Genomic DNA, 15,355 nt, shown 5'->3' with positions numbered 1-15,355 from the left:
CCCATTTTACAGACGAGGAAACTGAGGCCCAGGGCCATGCAGCCCGTACAAGGCAGATTTGGGCATGCACCCCAGGGCTGACATGCTCTGAAGCCGGGGCTCCGTCCTGGGCCGTATCGCCCCTACCCCAAAAGAAGAAAACGGCAGGCCGCCTCGTTGGTGCCTCCACAGAGGCGAAGAAGCACGCCCACCCGGAAGGGACCCCAACGCCAGCTGCTCCTTCAGGAAGGGCTGCAGCCTGCAGGTGCCGGCAGCTCACGCTTCTTTGGCCTGGGATGTTTTCTCCTTTTTTGGGGCTACCCTGCCCAGGCTGAACTCTAGGACATTTTTTTGAGCAACCAGCTACAAATATTTTCCTAACGAAGTCTCTCTGGGATGAGAAACGGAAAACTTTTGTGTTGTAACCATCAACTCATGACATTTTAACCGTGGGTCAAAGCCGGCTTGAGTGGAGGGCAGTGGTGGAGGGGTGAAGGCGCCATGTGGGGCAGGGGTATGAGGCAACCACAGCAAACCACACGGGGCACTGCCAAGAGCCCAGTAGCCCGGCCCAGGCCTTGCCAACACACACCGCCCACTGCCCGTTGCCCACTGCCATGCTGCGGACTTCTCAGCATAGCCAGAGAGGCGGCCCATTCCCGTCCCTGTGACAGAAGAAGCCACATTCAGTAGAGCTGGCATCCACTCGCAGGGCCCCCCAACTCGGGAGGTCTCTCGCCACCCCCGCGCCAACTTCCTTCCTCTACTTCGAGCTCTTCCTGTTCGGGATGGCCTGAGCAGGCCAAGGAATGCTCAAGGAATGGCCAAGCTCATTCCTGGCGGGATGGCCCACGGGACGAAGGTACAGGCCCTGCCCTTTCCGGTGCCCTGACTCGGCACCGCCTCTGTGCCAGGACTGGATAGACCCAATAAGATACACAGACGTGGGCACAACTGGGTCAGCGAAGATCCTTTTAGCTGCTAGCGACGGAAACCCAAGGCAGACGGAGACCCAAGGCTAGAAAAGGGGATTTATTAGTCCGGGACACTGAGAATGGGCTGGGGATCAGGTGCGGCTGGACCCAGGTGCTCGATGTGATCAGGTTGTTCCCCCACACCCCGTTTTGGCGCTGCTTCTGTGCTGGCCTCCTTCTCTCCTACAGACAGGCTTCCTCTAGATGGCAAGAGGGGTGGCTGTGGGTCATCCCCAGTGGAAGAAGAGCCAACACCTTTCTTTTAGCATCTGTCTGCGGACCCCAGGGTAGATCCCTGATGGGCCCTGTTTGGATTCTGGCCCATCCCTGAACCTGGCCCTCCTGTGGCTGTTAGCGTATGTTCTCTGATCCAGCTGAGGACCCAGAGCCTCCCTGTGGCAAGGGGATCGGGGCTTGTTACCACAGAGGCAGGGAGATTAGCACCCTCAGGAGGCAGAAAAGCTGCCACCGTACCGCTCAGCAACCATGTAACGATGCTTCAAACGCAGACACCTCGTGACCTTGTAGCCACGCCCACGTTTCCCACCAGCCTGGGCCCTCAAGGGCAGCGGGAGCTGCGCCTCTACACGAGGCAGTGCCCTCTGTGCTGACATGAATCATCACCAGAACGTGTGTGGCACTTAAAAACACAATGCACCCAGGTCCCCACTCCTTCCTCTTCCTGAAAAATTCAGTCCTGCAGCCACTTCACGGGAGCCAGTGAGGAAGGCGCCCACGGAAGGGGCAGGAGGAGGGGTCGTGGTGCAGAGTGGGTGTCGGGCCTGGGCAGGGGTGGGGCGTCCCCACGAGAGGGGGCACAGGGAGGGCCGCCAGGCGGGGGTGGGGCCCAGCACTGGCAAACGCAGGGTGGTGAAGCGTGTGGGCCTGGCGGGAAGGACAGGCTCCATCAAGATGCTGGATAAATGGCATCTGGGGGGTGCTCCTGAGGGAGACTGAGGCCAAAAACCCAGACACCTGAACACCAGTGGCTCTGAGGGCCCCGGGGATGGGAATGACGATGGGGCCGGGAGGGTGCAGTTGGTGACAGAGAAGGAGCCAGACCGATGCCCGGAGGCCCCGTGCAGGCCTGGCCTCTTCTCCAGCGGCAGCTCTAGGCAAAGCGCCGTCCTCAGTGCTGTCCTTCCTTCGAGCCGGACCCTGTGTTTTCCTCTCCAGTTCACAGTGCTACACCTGCCAACCTGAAACTTTCATTCCAGTTGGTAGAAAATCAAGCAGAACAGGTACGTTTTCTCCCCCTTGTCGTTTGTCCCCAGGACAAGAGCTGCCCCGCGTGGCCGGCGCCCACCTCCCCGCTAAGGCCCCGAGTGTCCTGTGCTCACCGGTTCTCAACCACTTCGGAAAGTGATGCTTTGAGCAAAGAGGGGAAGAACGAACATCGGAGACACATAACACACATACTGTGGACAACGTGCACATATTTTTATTTGGTTTTTAAATCACTTATATCCCTTTGAAACACAAAAAACTCTGAGGATAAAAGAATACATCCACCTGGGGTTCTCTTCAATGAAGGACCCGGGAGGACACCTCCGGGGGCTCTGGGTCTGCAGGGGTCAGCAGCGCCGGCGCTCTGGGGTGGCTCTTTCCCGAGACCGTCACCAGGAACAGCGCCGAGGACGGGCAGGCGCCGGCCCGGGAGCCTTTGTAAACCACACCCGGGCCTGAGCTAGGGCCTGCACAGCAGCAGAATGGTTAGGGCTGTCAGGTCAGGCTGGGGCCACTGCAACCACGAGGGCACAGACAGACGACGGCCTCGGTGAAGTCACAGCCCCAACGAGGGGCGAGCCGTGCACGGGGGCACGCAGGACACATGCCAGCTCCGAGACGCCACCTGGGCGCCCTCTCCCCTGACGGGCTGGACGCTGGCCAGCCCTGACGGCGGGGACATCACTTTTATGGAGTTTGAGGCCCAGGCAGGGGTCCGAGGGAACGGAACCTTCCCAACGCCGGAAGCAGCAGCCCGTGATTCCGAGGGCGGGATCTCGGAAAATGGCCTGGGCCGGGAGTGAGGAAGGGGACGCAGCAGTCCAGGGCCTTCCCTACAACAGCCCTGAGAAGCAGCCACTGGCCCTAGCTGTGCCCCATGGCCTCTCCACCGCGACCCACCACATCAGAGCAGCTCACCGCCCCCGTCACCGGGGAGACAGCGTGGGTCTGCCTGTAGCACCGTCGCCAGGAGCTGCCGCCAGGGACAGAAAGACGCCGGGGGCAGCGCCGCTCACCGGCAGCCACAGCTTCAGACACAGAGGCGGTGCAGGCGGTGGTGTTCCCAGCCTCACTTCCCCTTCTCCTTCCTCTTGCCCCTCCGCTGGCCGGTCAGCTGGTCCAGCTTCTTGTCCAGCCTCCTCTGCAGCTGGGCCCTCTTGGCAGGGTCCAGGGACCTGTCCTTGGTCCCGCTGCCGGCGTAGAGGACCCCTTCCCGGCTAATCCTCTGCCGCGCATGGGCGCGAGCCCTCTCCCCACAGCCGTGGATCTGGGGGACACAAGAGGCAGTGCTGTGCTGGGGGTGGAGGAAGAGGCCCCCAGTTCTGCCATCGCAGAGCCTGGGGGTCAGGAAGCCCCAGCACCAACCTCGGAGGGACTCCCTACCCTTCCCGCACATGGACCCTCACCTACAGGCTCCCAGGGGTGGGGGGCAGGCAGGGTCCACACCCTCACAGGGCTGGCAGCTAGAGCCCAAAACCCTTCCTGCAGCCCTGCCCAGACCCTCCTCCGAGCAGATGCCAGTGCAGGGCCGGCTCCCACACCTCCCTGGCAGGGTGATGTCAATCTGCTTGGCGGTGACACACGCACAGGCCCACAGTTTGTATGTGGGTGACACACCCATGTGCACAGGTCCAAAGTTTATATGTGGGTGACACACACACGCACAGGCCCACAGTCTGTATGTGGGTGACACACACACACGCACAGGCCCACAGTCTGTATGTGGGTGACACACACGCGCACAGGCCCAGTCTATATGGGGCGCATACACCCAGGATCTGTGTCCTGGAGACAAAGCCCTGCCGCCCTCCCCACTGCCCGAGCCCGGGGGTCCGCGTACCTCGGGCAGGTGGTGGCTGAGGCAGTAACGGCGGCCGCAGTGCAGACAGAGCTGGCCCAGGGTTATGACGCTGGCTGTGCACTCGGCGAGGCCGCAAGTGTTGTCAGCCTTGATGGCGGCCGAGACCAGGGCGTCAAAGTCCTCCCCGGCGGGCAGATCTATGGCCATGGGTCCTGAGGGGAGAAAGGCGTCACCCGAACAGGCAAGGAGAAAGAAGTCGGACCGGAACTCTCCCACTGGGCCCACGTCTGCCCTATCGGGCAGCTGCGCCCGGCCTCCTGCTTTCGGGGCCACAGCGCGTGAGCAGATGCACCATCGAGCTGGGTCCCTCACTGAACCGACGACTACTCACACCAGGCAGTGAAGGCATGAGTCTCCGGAAAGGGCTGGCCGTGCAGGGAGCAGGCCTGCACAAAGTTCATCCTCTTAAATCCAGAGAAGCACTTAAATGTGAGAATGCTCCTTACCTCGTTAAGTATAAAAACCCCGAACTACCACGCCTCCAGGGTAATGGTCAGATGAACTCCTGCACGTTCACCGGCCAGGGCTAATGAAACCTTAATGTTCGTAACCAGGTGTGTGAAAATCTTTTACAGTTGTAGGAAAATGCTCAGAAGAGGAAGAGAGATACAATTATAATATGGTCGTAATTCTGTAATTACACCATAATTCTGGCTGCTTGAAGAAGCGTTTCAAACCCCAAGCAGTGCCAGCAGCTGTGAAATGGGGTGATGTCTCCCCAGGGCGCTCGGTCCTCAAGTGGCCATGCCCACGCCTTCCTCTGGAAGGAAGCCCAGTTCCTCCAGTCATGCCTTCCTGGCCCCCATCCTCCATGGCAGTTACATGTTCTCAGTGGGGTTTAAACAGGAGGGAAGCATCTCCTTCCCCCGTCAGAGTGTCAGCTCCCACAGGGCGGAGGTGGCGTCCGTCTTGCTCACTAGCGCAAGGCTTGGCACACGGAGGTCGCTCGCTAAATGCCATGGAGTGAGTCCAGACGGACCCTCAGGTGCAGGGAGGCTGCTTTGAAAGCTGAGAATTACGCAGCTTTGCGCACAGGCATCAAGGGATACGGGGAACGGGACCGCCTTCGCGGTCTTGCCAAGAGGGAAGCGGCTGTGACAGAGCTCACCTAGGCGTCTACAGAAAATCCAGACCCTGGACCTTCAATCTCAGTACGGAACGGGGGTGCAGAGTAAACAGGCCCCGGGCGCCCCAGCAGAGGGCCAGCACAGCCTGGGATGCGACAGCGGAGTGCGCGGCCCTGCCTGGGACCCCGCGAGCCCGTGGAAGGAGCGCCGTTGCCGGAGCAGGGCGCTGCGGCTGCCCCTCCGTTCCCAGGGGCCCCGGGCCCACCCCAGCTGCTCCTCCGGGCCCTTCACCTGCAGTAGAAGCTCTGAGGGCTCCCTACCTGCCGGGCCCTAGGCGAGGCCCCGGGCACACAGAGGACACTGTGACTAGCACGGAACTCAGGGAACTCAGACCACACCGACTGAAACCGGGCACAAAATGCAGGATTAGGGCAGGGGCACCACCGGGAAGGGGTCCTGATTCTTTCGAGGGTGGCAGGTGGGTCTGTGGTGGGGCAAACTCCCCAGTAAAGGGGACGCCACGCCTGTGTTCTCGCGAGCCGACCAGCTTACCTTCTGCTTCTTTCTTCTTTTTCTTTTCTGGTAACTTCCGCGGCCCGGAGCCCGTGGCCCGCTGCTCCGGCTGGCTCCCCGCCCTCTGCAGTCTGTCCAGGTGCAGCGCCTTCAGGTCCGGCTGGCCCCGGCTGCTCTGCTCCCCGATGGCGGGCTCTGCCTGCGCAGGGCTGGGGGGCTCTGGACACAGAGGGGCTTTGCTGCCAGGCCCTGCCGGGGTTGCTGGAGCCGCAGGGGCCGCTGGGACCCTCTTGCTCACGGTGATGAACCGTTCCTTTCCCTCCCCGGCACTTTCATGCCTCAGCCCGTACTCTTCCGCGATCTGATGGACCCACATCCTGTCTTGCGAATCCAGGGAGGCAGGGAACTCTAGCTGTGTCTTCTCACTCGCCACGAACTCCGTTATCACAGCCCTGAATTGCTCTGCGCCATCTCTGCTCCTGGCCCCCTCCCGGCCGCCTCCGTTGAGGCTGAGCTGAGGCTGGGCCTCGGAGGACAAAGGCGCCGTGCCCGGCTTCTTCCGACCCAGCGCGGCCCCCGTGGGCTGCCTGCTCCCGGGAGCCCTCCTGGCCGTCGCGGCAGAGCCGCGGGTCTTCACGTCGGCCTGGCCAGGGCCCTGGGCACCCTCACGGGAGTAGTTTTCAGGGACGATGTCGTCGAGATACTCAAAGGCTGTGCGCACCTCCCCGTGCTCGGTGAAGTAGTCCACCAGCGTCTTCAGGAAGGCGTGGCTGCTGACGGTATGGGAATCGCAGACCACGGCCACGTGCCGCCGGGCGCGGGTGACGGCCACATTGACGCGCCGGTTCTCGGCGAGGAAGCCAACCTCACCTGCACACGAGCCGGGAGGGGGCGCAGGGAGCAGGGACTAAGGGCTAGGAAGGCAGGTCTCCCCCCATCAGCGACCGTCACCCGAGAAGGACCACGCGGCTCCGTCCACCCCCACAGCCAGGGGCCCCGTCACTCAGCGCCCACCCCTCAGCCCCCAGCCACCGTCTAGGACCGTCCCACGGCCCCACCTGGAGCTCTGGCAGCTTCCAGACTGCCGCTCATTCCCAAGCCGGTACAAAGTCCTCTCCCTAAGCCCAGACCCAGGACACAGCCCAGGGCTGCAGCTGCGGCCGACACACGAGGGAAAGCGCCAGGGACGTTCCAGTGTGTTCTTCCCCCACCTCAGCTTATCCCCTCCTCTTATCTGTTGCCAACCTCGTACTGGAAACGACTCACAGAGCCCGTTAACTAACAACTGTTTCTGGGTACAGCTTTCTTACCAGATGGTACATCCACACGCCCTGGCCGCAGAAGCCATGCCCTGAGGCTAAACTGGCCTGGAGGCCAGGAGACAAGCTCTGGGCTCTTGGGCCCCCTCTGCAGCAGCGTCCCGGTCTCCCCAGCCACCCCACTTGGCTTGCGGGACCCTATTTCCCCGAGCAGGGATCGACCCTGGGCCCTGGGCAGGGAAAGCGCCGAGGCCTAACCACTGGACCACCAGGGATGTCCCGGCTCCACACCTTTCCTGTTGGATCTGACGAAGGACAGGATCACAGCCTCCTTCTCTCGGCCCTGGAAGCCGTCGACAGACTTAATCTCGAGCTCCGGGTGCCTGTGCGTGAGGCTCTGTCTGAGCAGGTCCACCTGAAACACCAAGCGAGGCCACATATCACAGCCCAGGTCGGGGCGGCCTGGACGCGCTGCCGTTCAGCCCGGCGGAGGCCTGGCCCTGCAGAGCTGCCAGGCCCCAGGGAGGCCCCGCAGGAGCCTCGGGGAGAAGGCTTCCGAGGACCGCTCTTCCCACGGGCGTGCGCACGACAGACCAACACAGCACACAAACGTGGCAGCTGTGACCCACACCCCAGCGCTGACGTGCGTGTCACCATCTCGCTTGGCTCAGACATCCCCACGTGCGACGCCTCCAAACCGGGACGGCAACTGATCAGCCTCAGAATGCTTTGAAGCAGGTACGTCTTTCCTACCAAAGCAGGCAGGCTTTGCTTCACGAGCACAGAGGCACGGAGAGGGGAAACGGCAGAAAAGCCCAAGAGAAGGCAGCAGACGCCTGTTGTGTCTGCTGGTCCCGACCCATCGCCTTCTCCAGGCGACAGCCGCGCCCCCGACCTTCCTTCAGGCAGCCTCCGGAGCAGCGCCAGCCCCGTGGTGCCCCACGAGCCAGAAGGCTGACCCCAGGAGGGGCGAGGACCCCTCATCCCAGCGGCTCAGGGACGGGACAACCTGAGCCGGACCGATAAGACTCAAAGCTGAGACTCCCGTGGGAAATGCCATAAAGAGACAGGCGGCGCCCCCGGGACCACCCTGGAAGGACGACGTCGTGCTGAGGCTGCCTGGCCCCCGAGGGCAGGCCTGAAAACACAGCCGACACAGCAAACCAGGCGAGAGCCCAGGATGGGGCAGGGGATGGCATGGCAGGCGGAAAACACGGACAGGTGGACGGAGGCCGTTGCTGAGGTCATTTGAGCCCTGGATCCAGTCAGGATGTGGTCAGTTCCACCCTGGAGCTTTCGTCCTCTGGCCCCTCTGGGGTGGCAAGTCGCCCCGACACACAAGAGACAGCGAAGCCCCACACCTGCAGGTTGTACGGCGTGATGATGGCGATGTCGCCGGCCTGGACACCGGCGTCCACCAGCGCCTGGACGTGCAGGCTGACGAGGCGCACTTCACCTGGAGGGAAATGGACGACTCTTCAGCAGGAGGCGGGGCGGCGCCTGTTTTTTAAGCACTTTTCCATCTGTGACGACAGGCTGCTCTCACACTGGGCCTGACTCCTGCAAGCCAACAACCTGGGGCAGAGGGGCCACCAGGCCCAGCAAACAGCGCACAGGACCCACAGCTGACGGGAGTCTCCTCTTAGTGGAAGAACGGCCGTGCGACCCATTGACTGGCAGCCCTGTGAGTGAGCCAGGGTTGCGTCCCAAGGCCAAGCCAGGCCGCACCAGGCCACTCGGTTCTGAACGAGCACACAGGACGCGGCCTGGGCCCACCCGCTCCCTTGACTTGGGGCCGCCCACCCGTCGAGAACTCGACCTCCCAGGGCGTCTGGCTCAGGACCGCCGCCTCAAGGAGCGCCGCGCCGTCGCCTGCTCCCCTTGCTCGCTCCGCTCCTGACGCGGGCAGCTGAGAGGGGCTTCGATCTTTAAAGAGCAGCCCAGGGTCGTTTTGGGCCTCTGCAGGCAGGCTCACCAGGGTTCCCTTTAGACTGCTCATCCTCGTCCTCCAGCTCAAACAGCCCGCAGCCGGCCGTGTCCAGCAGCAGCAGGGGGACACCCGTCTCCTCTGTGGCAGCCACTCCCGGGAGATCCCTGCACACAGGTGAGACTGAACACACGAGGCCCCGGCGACAGAGCGGCACTGGGGTCCCAGGAACAGAAGCCCCGCTGCCCTTCTCCCCCAGCTGCCCCTCTCCCCCGACAGGACAACGGGCGGTGCAGAGAGTGCAGAGAGCAAGGGACCTCAGACTGCAGGAGCCCGACCCAGCTCTCCAGGACAAGATGCAGAAATCCAGTCTCAGAAGCGCCTTTCACGCTCAGATCTTTGTGGAACGTGGCTCCGGTGACACAAGGGACGGGGGTGTAGCCGAGTCACTCACCGCAGGAGGCGCCCGGCCACGGAAGGGTGGGTCGTGAGCTGGCCGTGGTACAGGGCCTCCGAGGCCCAGCGCGCGATGGCCTGGTGCATGCGGTACTGCACGCTCAGCATCCGCACCGACCTGGCGCCATGCCCTTCCGCCAGGCGCTCCATCAGGCTCAGCGACAGCCCCGCCAGTGCGGCCCTGCCCCAAGGAGAGGACAAGGAAGGAGGGTCTGAGTCCCGAGTCCAGCCTAAACCAGGGGCCAGGGAGGAAAGCAGTCCTCAAACCTCAGCACGCAACCCACGCCGCCCACTTCTGACCTAGAACTAAGGGTGCGGCCCCTCAGAGGTGCCCACGTCCTAATCCTGGGACCTGCAAGCATGTGACCTCAGTGACAAAGGGGAGGAGCAGAGATGGGAGATGATCCCGGGTCATCCGGGAGGGCCCACGTCATCACAAGGGCCTCCTAAGAGGGAGGCAGAAGGGCCAGCATCAGAGAAGGCGATGTGACAAGAGAGCCCTGAAGATGCTGCAGAGCCGGCTTTGAGGACGGAAGAGGGGTCACAGGTGAGGCAGGCAGGTGGCTCCAGAAGCCGGGAGAGGCAAAGGCCCGGACTCTCCCCCCGGGGCCTCCAGAAGGAGCCAGCCCCGCCCACACCTTGATCTCAAGCCGCAGAGGCTGATTCTGGACCTCCAGAACTGTAAGGTAACAAAGCCCCGTTGCTTGAGTTCGTGGTAATTTGTTACAGCAGCTGAAGGGAACTAACACAGACAAGTTTTTGAAAATTCCAACACACTCCGGCCGTCAGGAGTCCACTACTAACAACAGGAGTTGCTGGGTGCTTCCCACGCACCAGGCACTGCTCTGGGCACTTGACACTGATTAACTCGCCTCATCCTCACACAACCTGAGCTGGTTACTGGTACGCTTCCCTTGTTCCACACGAGGAGAGTGAGGCCAGCCCGAGGCCGCCCAGCCAGTGGGCCGCAGAGCCAGGACCAGGTCAGGCGGCCAGGCTCCAGAGCCTCCTCTCACCACGGAGGGAAAGTGCCCAGTGTTACCCAGGCATCCGTCCTCCCTCCATAACTGACCAGGCCTCTGCAGTTAACGCTGTTTAATAAAGGTACCAACCAAAAGCAGCGCCAAGGACAGGAGGGGTGAGGTGACTACCAGCCCCAGCCACAAACCAGAGACACCCAGCACGACCCCACAGACAGACTTCCCCCCAAATCACCCTGCTTTCTCCACAGACACCATACGGTGCCCCCTCCCCGAGCCCACACCATCCACCCAGAGACCCGCTTCCCAGGACCCCCCGGGCCTCCTCCGGAACCAGCTGCTGAATCGACGCCCCCGAGGCCCCGCTTCTGGAGGGCATCCGAGCCCCTCCCCACGCGCACGCCCGCTTCCACCAGGACGATCTTCCAAACCACATTCCCCCGTCTCCCACTCTATTTACCCCACGCTCTGCGCCCTCACTCTGAAGCCCCTGGCCGGACGCCCCTTCCTGGGGGACCCTGACCTGCACACCCCTCAGCTCCAGGGTCGCCACTCCCCTCCTGCGAGCTCCACCGACGGCCTCCCTCGCACGGACTGGAGAAGACCCTCGTCTCCAACAGCAGCAGCAGGGAGACGTCTGCTCATCTGATCTCGCGGGGGCCTCAGCCTCTGGGAGCCACCTCTGGACCTGGGCGTGGGAGCTGGCCCGGAAGAGGCCAGTTTGCTCAGGGACGCCAAGTGCCAGGCCTTGTCCCCAGGCCTCACAGGCCTCACACTGCCGCTGGGAAGTAAACGATGGACTGACACACACCACCACCAGGAGTGCCGAGTGCTGACAAAGCCAGGCGAGCGAGCCGTCAACGGGGATGACAGAGAAGTGAATGAAGGGCGGTCGGGGCCCGACACCCGGGGAGGAGGGACGGAGGGGCCCACGTGGCTGGAGCCCTGGGGGTCTGCGGACGGGGTGAAGAGGCCCAGTGGCGGCAGCAGGCCGCACCCGGGAAGCAGTCACACCACCAGGGACTGACTGCTGCGGCCCTACAGCGGCAGGAGCGCAGTCCCCTGAGCCACCCCTCATGTCCTCAGCGGAAGGACGTGCCTGCAGATGAGGGCCAACGAGCCAGAGCCAGTCACACTCCCCCGGGACCCCCGCGCGAGCGCGCACCCCCACCTGCCGCCCCGTTAGAGGACGTCAACTCGACAGGCAGGGACTGAGCACGCGCCCGGTTCTGGGGCCACAAGCATGGACACCACTCGACCCCCGACCTCAGGGAGCACACGTCTGACCGAGCTGCCGTCTGAACGAGCAAGTACAGGAGCCCACGGAGGACGGCACCCCCGGCGGGATGAGAAACACCACTGCTCTCGGAGCTGCTGCCCGGGCGGCCTCACGGTGTGACCACCCAGCTCACGCCAGAGCCCGCACGCCCAGGGAAGGACCCGAGCTCAGGGCTCCCGCTCCCGCTCTGCTTCGCCTGGGGCACCTTTTACAGCCACCCCTGAGAGTGAAGCCCGGGAGAAGCCAGCGGCCTCGGCCCCAACCAGCTTATAAATGACAGGTCTGCTAGCTGCTCTCTAGTGACCTGGGCTGGACGGCTGCCCCTCCCCTGCTGGCCACATCCCCTCTTCTGGGATCTGTGAGTCATACATCTTGAGTCCCTACTTCCTCTGTGCGGTGTAACTGAAACCGCGCCTCCGATCAGGGGGACCCCAGGCTTTTCCCTCCGCCAAAGTGGGGGCTCAGATGCCCAGGGAGCCACCTGCCCACCACACATCCTTAAGTCAGCACATCGGCCAGGCTTCCCAGCACCTCCAGGACCTCCGGCTAAGCCCGGGGCTTCTGGGCTGGGCTTCGAGGGATAGACACAGGGGTGGCAGCTGGGGGCGGAGGGGCCTTACTTGTGAGAGAAGATGGTGGGGGGCAGCTGCCTGTGGTCTCCGGCCAGGACGCATTTCCTGGCCTTCAGCAGGGGGATCCAGCAGCTGGCCTCCAGGGCCTGGGCACACTCGTCAATGACCACCATGTCGAAGTGGCCTTCTGGCAGCAGCTTCAAGGGGCCGTCCGAAGAGGCACCTGGTCGAAATCAGAACCGTAAGCCTTTACAGGATGCACCGGCTGCAGTCACCCCAAAAGAGCCACCAACAAGCCACTGTTTCATCATCTAGTCTTGTATTAAGGCTTGTGTAATATGATTGCACCTTGGAATAAAACCTGGGCAGGACGTTCCGGAGCTCACGGTTCCAGCCACTCCACGTGTAAGTGTGAAGCAGTGCGCCCCTGGTCACGGCCACTCCAACGTTTCATTCACCAAAATCAATCACCACTTTGGGGCTGGGACCCCAAATCCTTGGAAGGCTGTCTTAATTCTAAATGTAATTTCTGTATCATTTTCTGAATTTAGAATTTAGTTAATTCTCTTCTTAGGTGTTCTCTTGAACACACAGAAAATGAACTGCTGGGCGTTCACCCAGAGGAAAACCCCTACGTACCAGCAACACAGAACCACTGCACCAGTGCCTCCTCCGTGGAACACAAGAGCCGTACAGTGGAATGAGGTCCAGTGTGGGCGAGACCCGGGGCCAGCGCCCACGCTCACAAACAGCGGTGAGGCCTTGGGCAAGCCACCCGACCCCTACAAACAGACTGTTACACACACCACATGCTAACAGAGCACGGATGCGTCAAATAACACGTACTGGTTACCCAGATGCATATATAAAAACGTAGCACGTGCTAAATGATACGTATCAAGTGCCACAAGATGAGAGGCTTCAACAGACGCTACAAATGTGAGTTCTTGCCCTTTTCCCCTAGACTAATGACGCCACGACGTATATTATCTTATGATTAAGACCTACATCTCGATAACTTTCCTGAGCCCAACTTTTCAGAGACGGTTAGGGAGTCTGTCTGCAGAGAGGGCAGGATCTGGACGGGGCTCTGGGCGGCTAAGAGCTGTGCCTGGGTTACGGCTGTGATTTCACGCTGCAGAGGGAAGCGCCTCTAGGAATCTCATTCCAGTTCCCCAGTCTAACCAGGAGGGACCTAAAAGGCCACATGCTGACCTTGCACGGAGGGGCAGCTGTGATTTCCAGCGGGTGCTGCACTGAAGTCAGTCAGAGAAGAATGTGAGCAGAACCGGCTGGATAAGGGCCTCTGAAAACTCCCTCCACCACCAGAGCAACGAGAACACTGGCAGAACTGGCAGAACCGACTCTTTCAGAACTCCAGAAATCAATCACACGCTTACAGCAATCCAGGAGTGTATGCTCCGAAAACTGACTAACTCTGGGCAAGCAGAGTGGGCTCTGTGGCATTCCTGGGCACAGGCACTGCTCCCAGCTCTGTGCTGGCCCTGAAACCAATGGCCTGCAGTCACAGTGAAGAGCAGCGGCCTGCCCCACTGGGGACAGAACTCCTTCGAAGCCACGCCCCCAGAGAACTGTCACTGTCAGACTTGCTGCTCGTTCCCTGGAAGGTCCCACTCGCAAGACTCTCTTTATTTGACCTGACTTGGAGCTCGCCCTGTGCAAACAGCCCCTCCCCAGGGGGTGTCAGTGGGAAACAACCAGAGGCCACTGTTGCACACGAGTGCTCTCGGAGGCCGAGGATTACAGCTGGCGCAAAGCAGGATGACCAGAAGCTTTGAAGGAAAACCTGGGGAGTGAGACGTCTGTGGGCTCTGAAAGCTCCGACACGTGGCCGAGAACCTAGAAGCCACACTCGTGTAAGGGCTGTGTGCACACTCGGGAAAGACCAGAGGAGGCCCTACGCACTCACCTATGGCTCACCTTGGGGCTCTGCGCCCACAGGAGGTGAGGGTGAGGGAAGTCTGAGAATGACGTCCCGCCAAATAGAGACTATCGATAAAGACACAGAAATTATTTAAAAAAAAAAAAGTCTGCAGTTGAAAAGTACAATAACTGTTATTCACTGGAAGGGCTAAACAGCAGATCTGAACAGGCAGAAGAATCAGGAAACAGGCCAACTGAATTATTCAGTCTGAGGAACAGAAAGAATAAAGAATGAATCCCATGACCAGCACCTTGAAGACCATCAAGTACACGAACGTGTGCATAATAGGAGCCCTAGAAGGAAAGGAGAGCAAGAAAGGGGCCAAAAGAATATTGGAAAAAATAATGGCTGAAAACTTCCCAAATCTGATGGAAAACAATGCACACATCCAGGGGACTCAACACATCCACGTGCTTAACCCGAAGGGAGCACGCCGAGCCTCTTACCACAGTCAAGCTGCCGAAAGACAAAGAAGGAACAGCAGGAGAGAAGCAACCTGTCACATACAAGGGATCCTCAGTAAGACTAACCCTGCGTTCTCAGCAGAAACCACAGAGGCCGAGAGGCGGGGGTGACACAGTCAAACACCTGAAAGGAAAAGGCTGCCAACCAAGAACGCTACGTCTAAAAACAGAGTCACTCGAAAACAAGAGGAGAAAAAAGATAATCCCAGGTAGAGAAAAGCTGAGACCTGCCCTTCAAGAAATACTAAAGGGAGTCCTTCAGGGTGACCTGAAGAGCCCTAGACAGTAACTCAAATCCACACCAAGAAGCAAAGAGCACCAACAGAGGCAACTCCATAGGTAAGTACAAAAGACAGTATGAGAGCATTTTTGTAATTCTGGTTTTGTCCTATCTGATTTAGAAGGCAACTGGGTGAAACAATAACTACAAAGTCAATCAGAACCTGCACTCCGTTCCCTAGAGTAGCCCCCATGAGACGCTGTGTCAGACAGACCCTAAGGCAACCCCCTCCTTGACCCTGGCCCCCGGTATTCACACTCGTGGAATACCCTCCCCTTAAGCGTGGGCCAGACCCGTGCCTTGCTTCTGGCCAAAGGAATAGAGCAAAGATGATGGGGTGTCACGTCATGGTAACATTACAGAAGACTGTAACCCATCTTGCGACAAGACTCTCTCACTTGCTGGCTTTTAAGAACCAAGCGGCCACGTTAGCAAGGCCTAAAGCAGCTAAGTGTGGCCTCCAGCCGCAGTGGCTATCTTTATACCAAAGTGGACTTCAAAAAAAGAACACACTAGGGATACAGAAGGTCATTTCATAATGATAAATTGGTTAATTAATAAAGAAAACATGA

General features: G+C 60.5%; 1 protein-coding gene across 1 annotated transcript in view; it reads right to left on the bottom strand.

Annotated features, from left to right (window-relative positions):
* Positions 1 to 2,371: 2,371 nt before the first annotated feature.
* The window catches only part of IGHMBP2 (immunoglobulin mu DNA binding protein 2), a 25,649-nt gene continuing 12,665 nt past the window's right edge, over positions 2,372 to 15,355 (bottom strand). The window contains exons 8-15 of the mRNA XM_033861339.2: positions 12,143 to 12,317; positions 9,262 to 9,444; positions 8,856 to 8,974; positions 8,242 to 8,336; positions 7,172 to 7,295; positions 5,661 to 6,491; positions 4,021 to 4,193; positions 2,372 to 3,447 (exon numbers count right to left, since the gene is read on the bottom strand). Of these exons, the coding sequence (XP_033717230.1) occupies positions 3,250 to 3,447; positions 4,021 to 4,193; positions 5,661 to 6,491; positions 7,172 to 7,295; positions 8,242 to 8,336; positions 8,856 to 8,974; positions 9,262 to 9,444; positions 12,143 to 12,317 (1,898 nt within the window). The 3' untranslated portion in view covers positions 2,372 to 3,249. The remainder of the gene's footprint in view (positions 3,448 to 4,020; positions 4,194 to 5,660; positions 6,492 to 7,171; positions 7,296 to 8,241; positions 8,337 to 8,855; positions 8,975 to 9,261; positions 9,445 to 12,142; positions 12,318 to 15,355) is intronic.

Source organism: Tursiops truncatus, chromosome 8, assembly GCF_011762595.2.
Source record: "Tursiops truncatus isolate mTurTru1 chromosome 8, mTurTru1.mat.Y, whole genome shotgun sequence".
NCBI classification, from domain to species: Eukaryota; Metazoa; Chordata; class Mammalia; order Artiodactyla; family Delphinidae; genus Tursiops; species Tursiops truncatus.
Note: the sequence above shows the minus strand (reverse complement) of the source record. Positions and strands in the feature narration are given on the sequence as shown.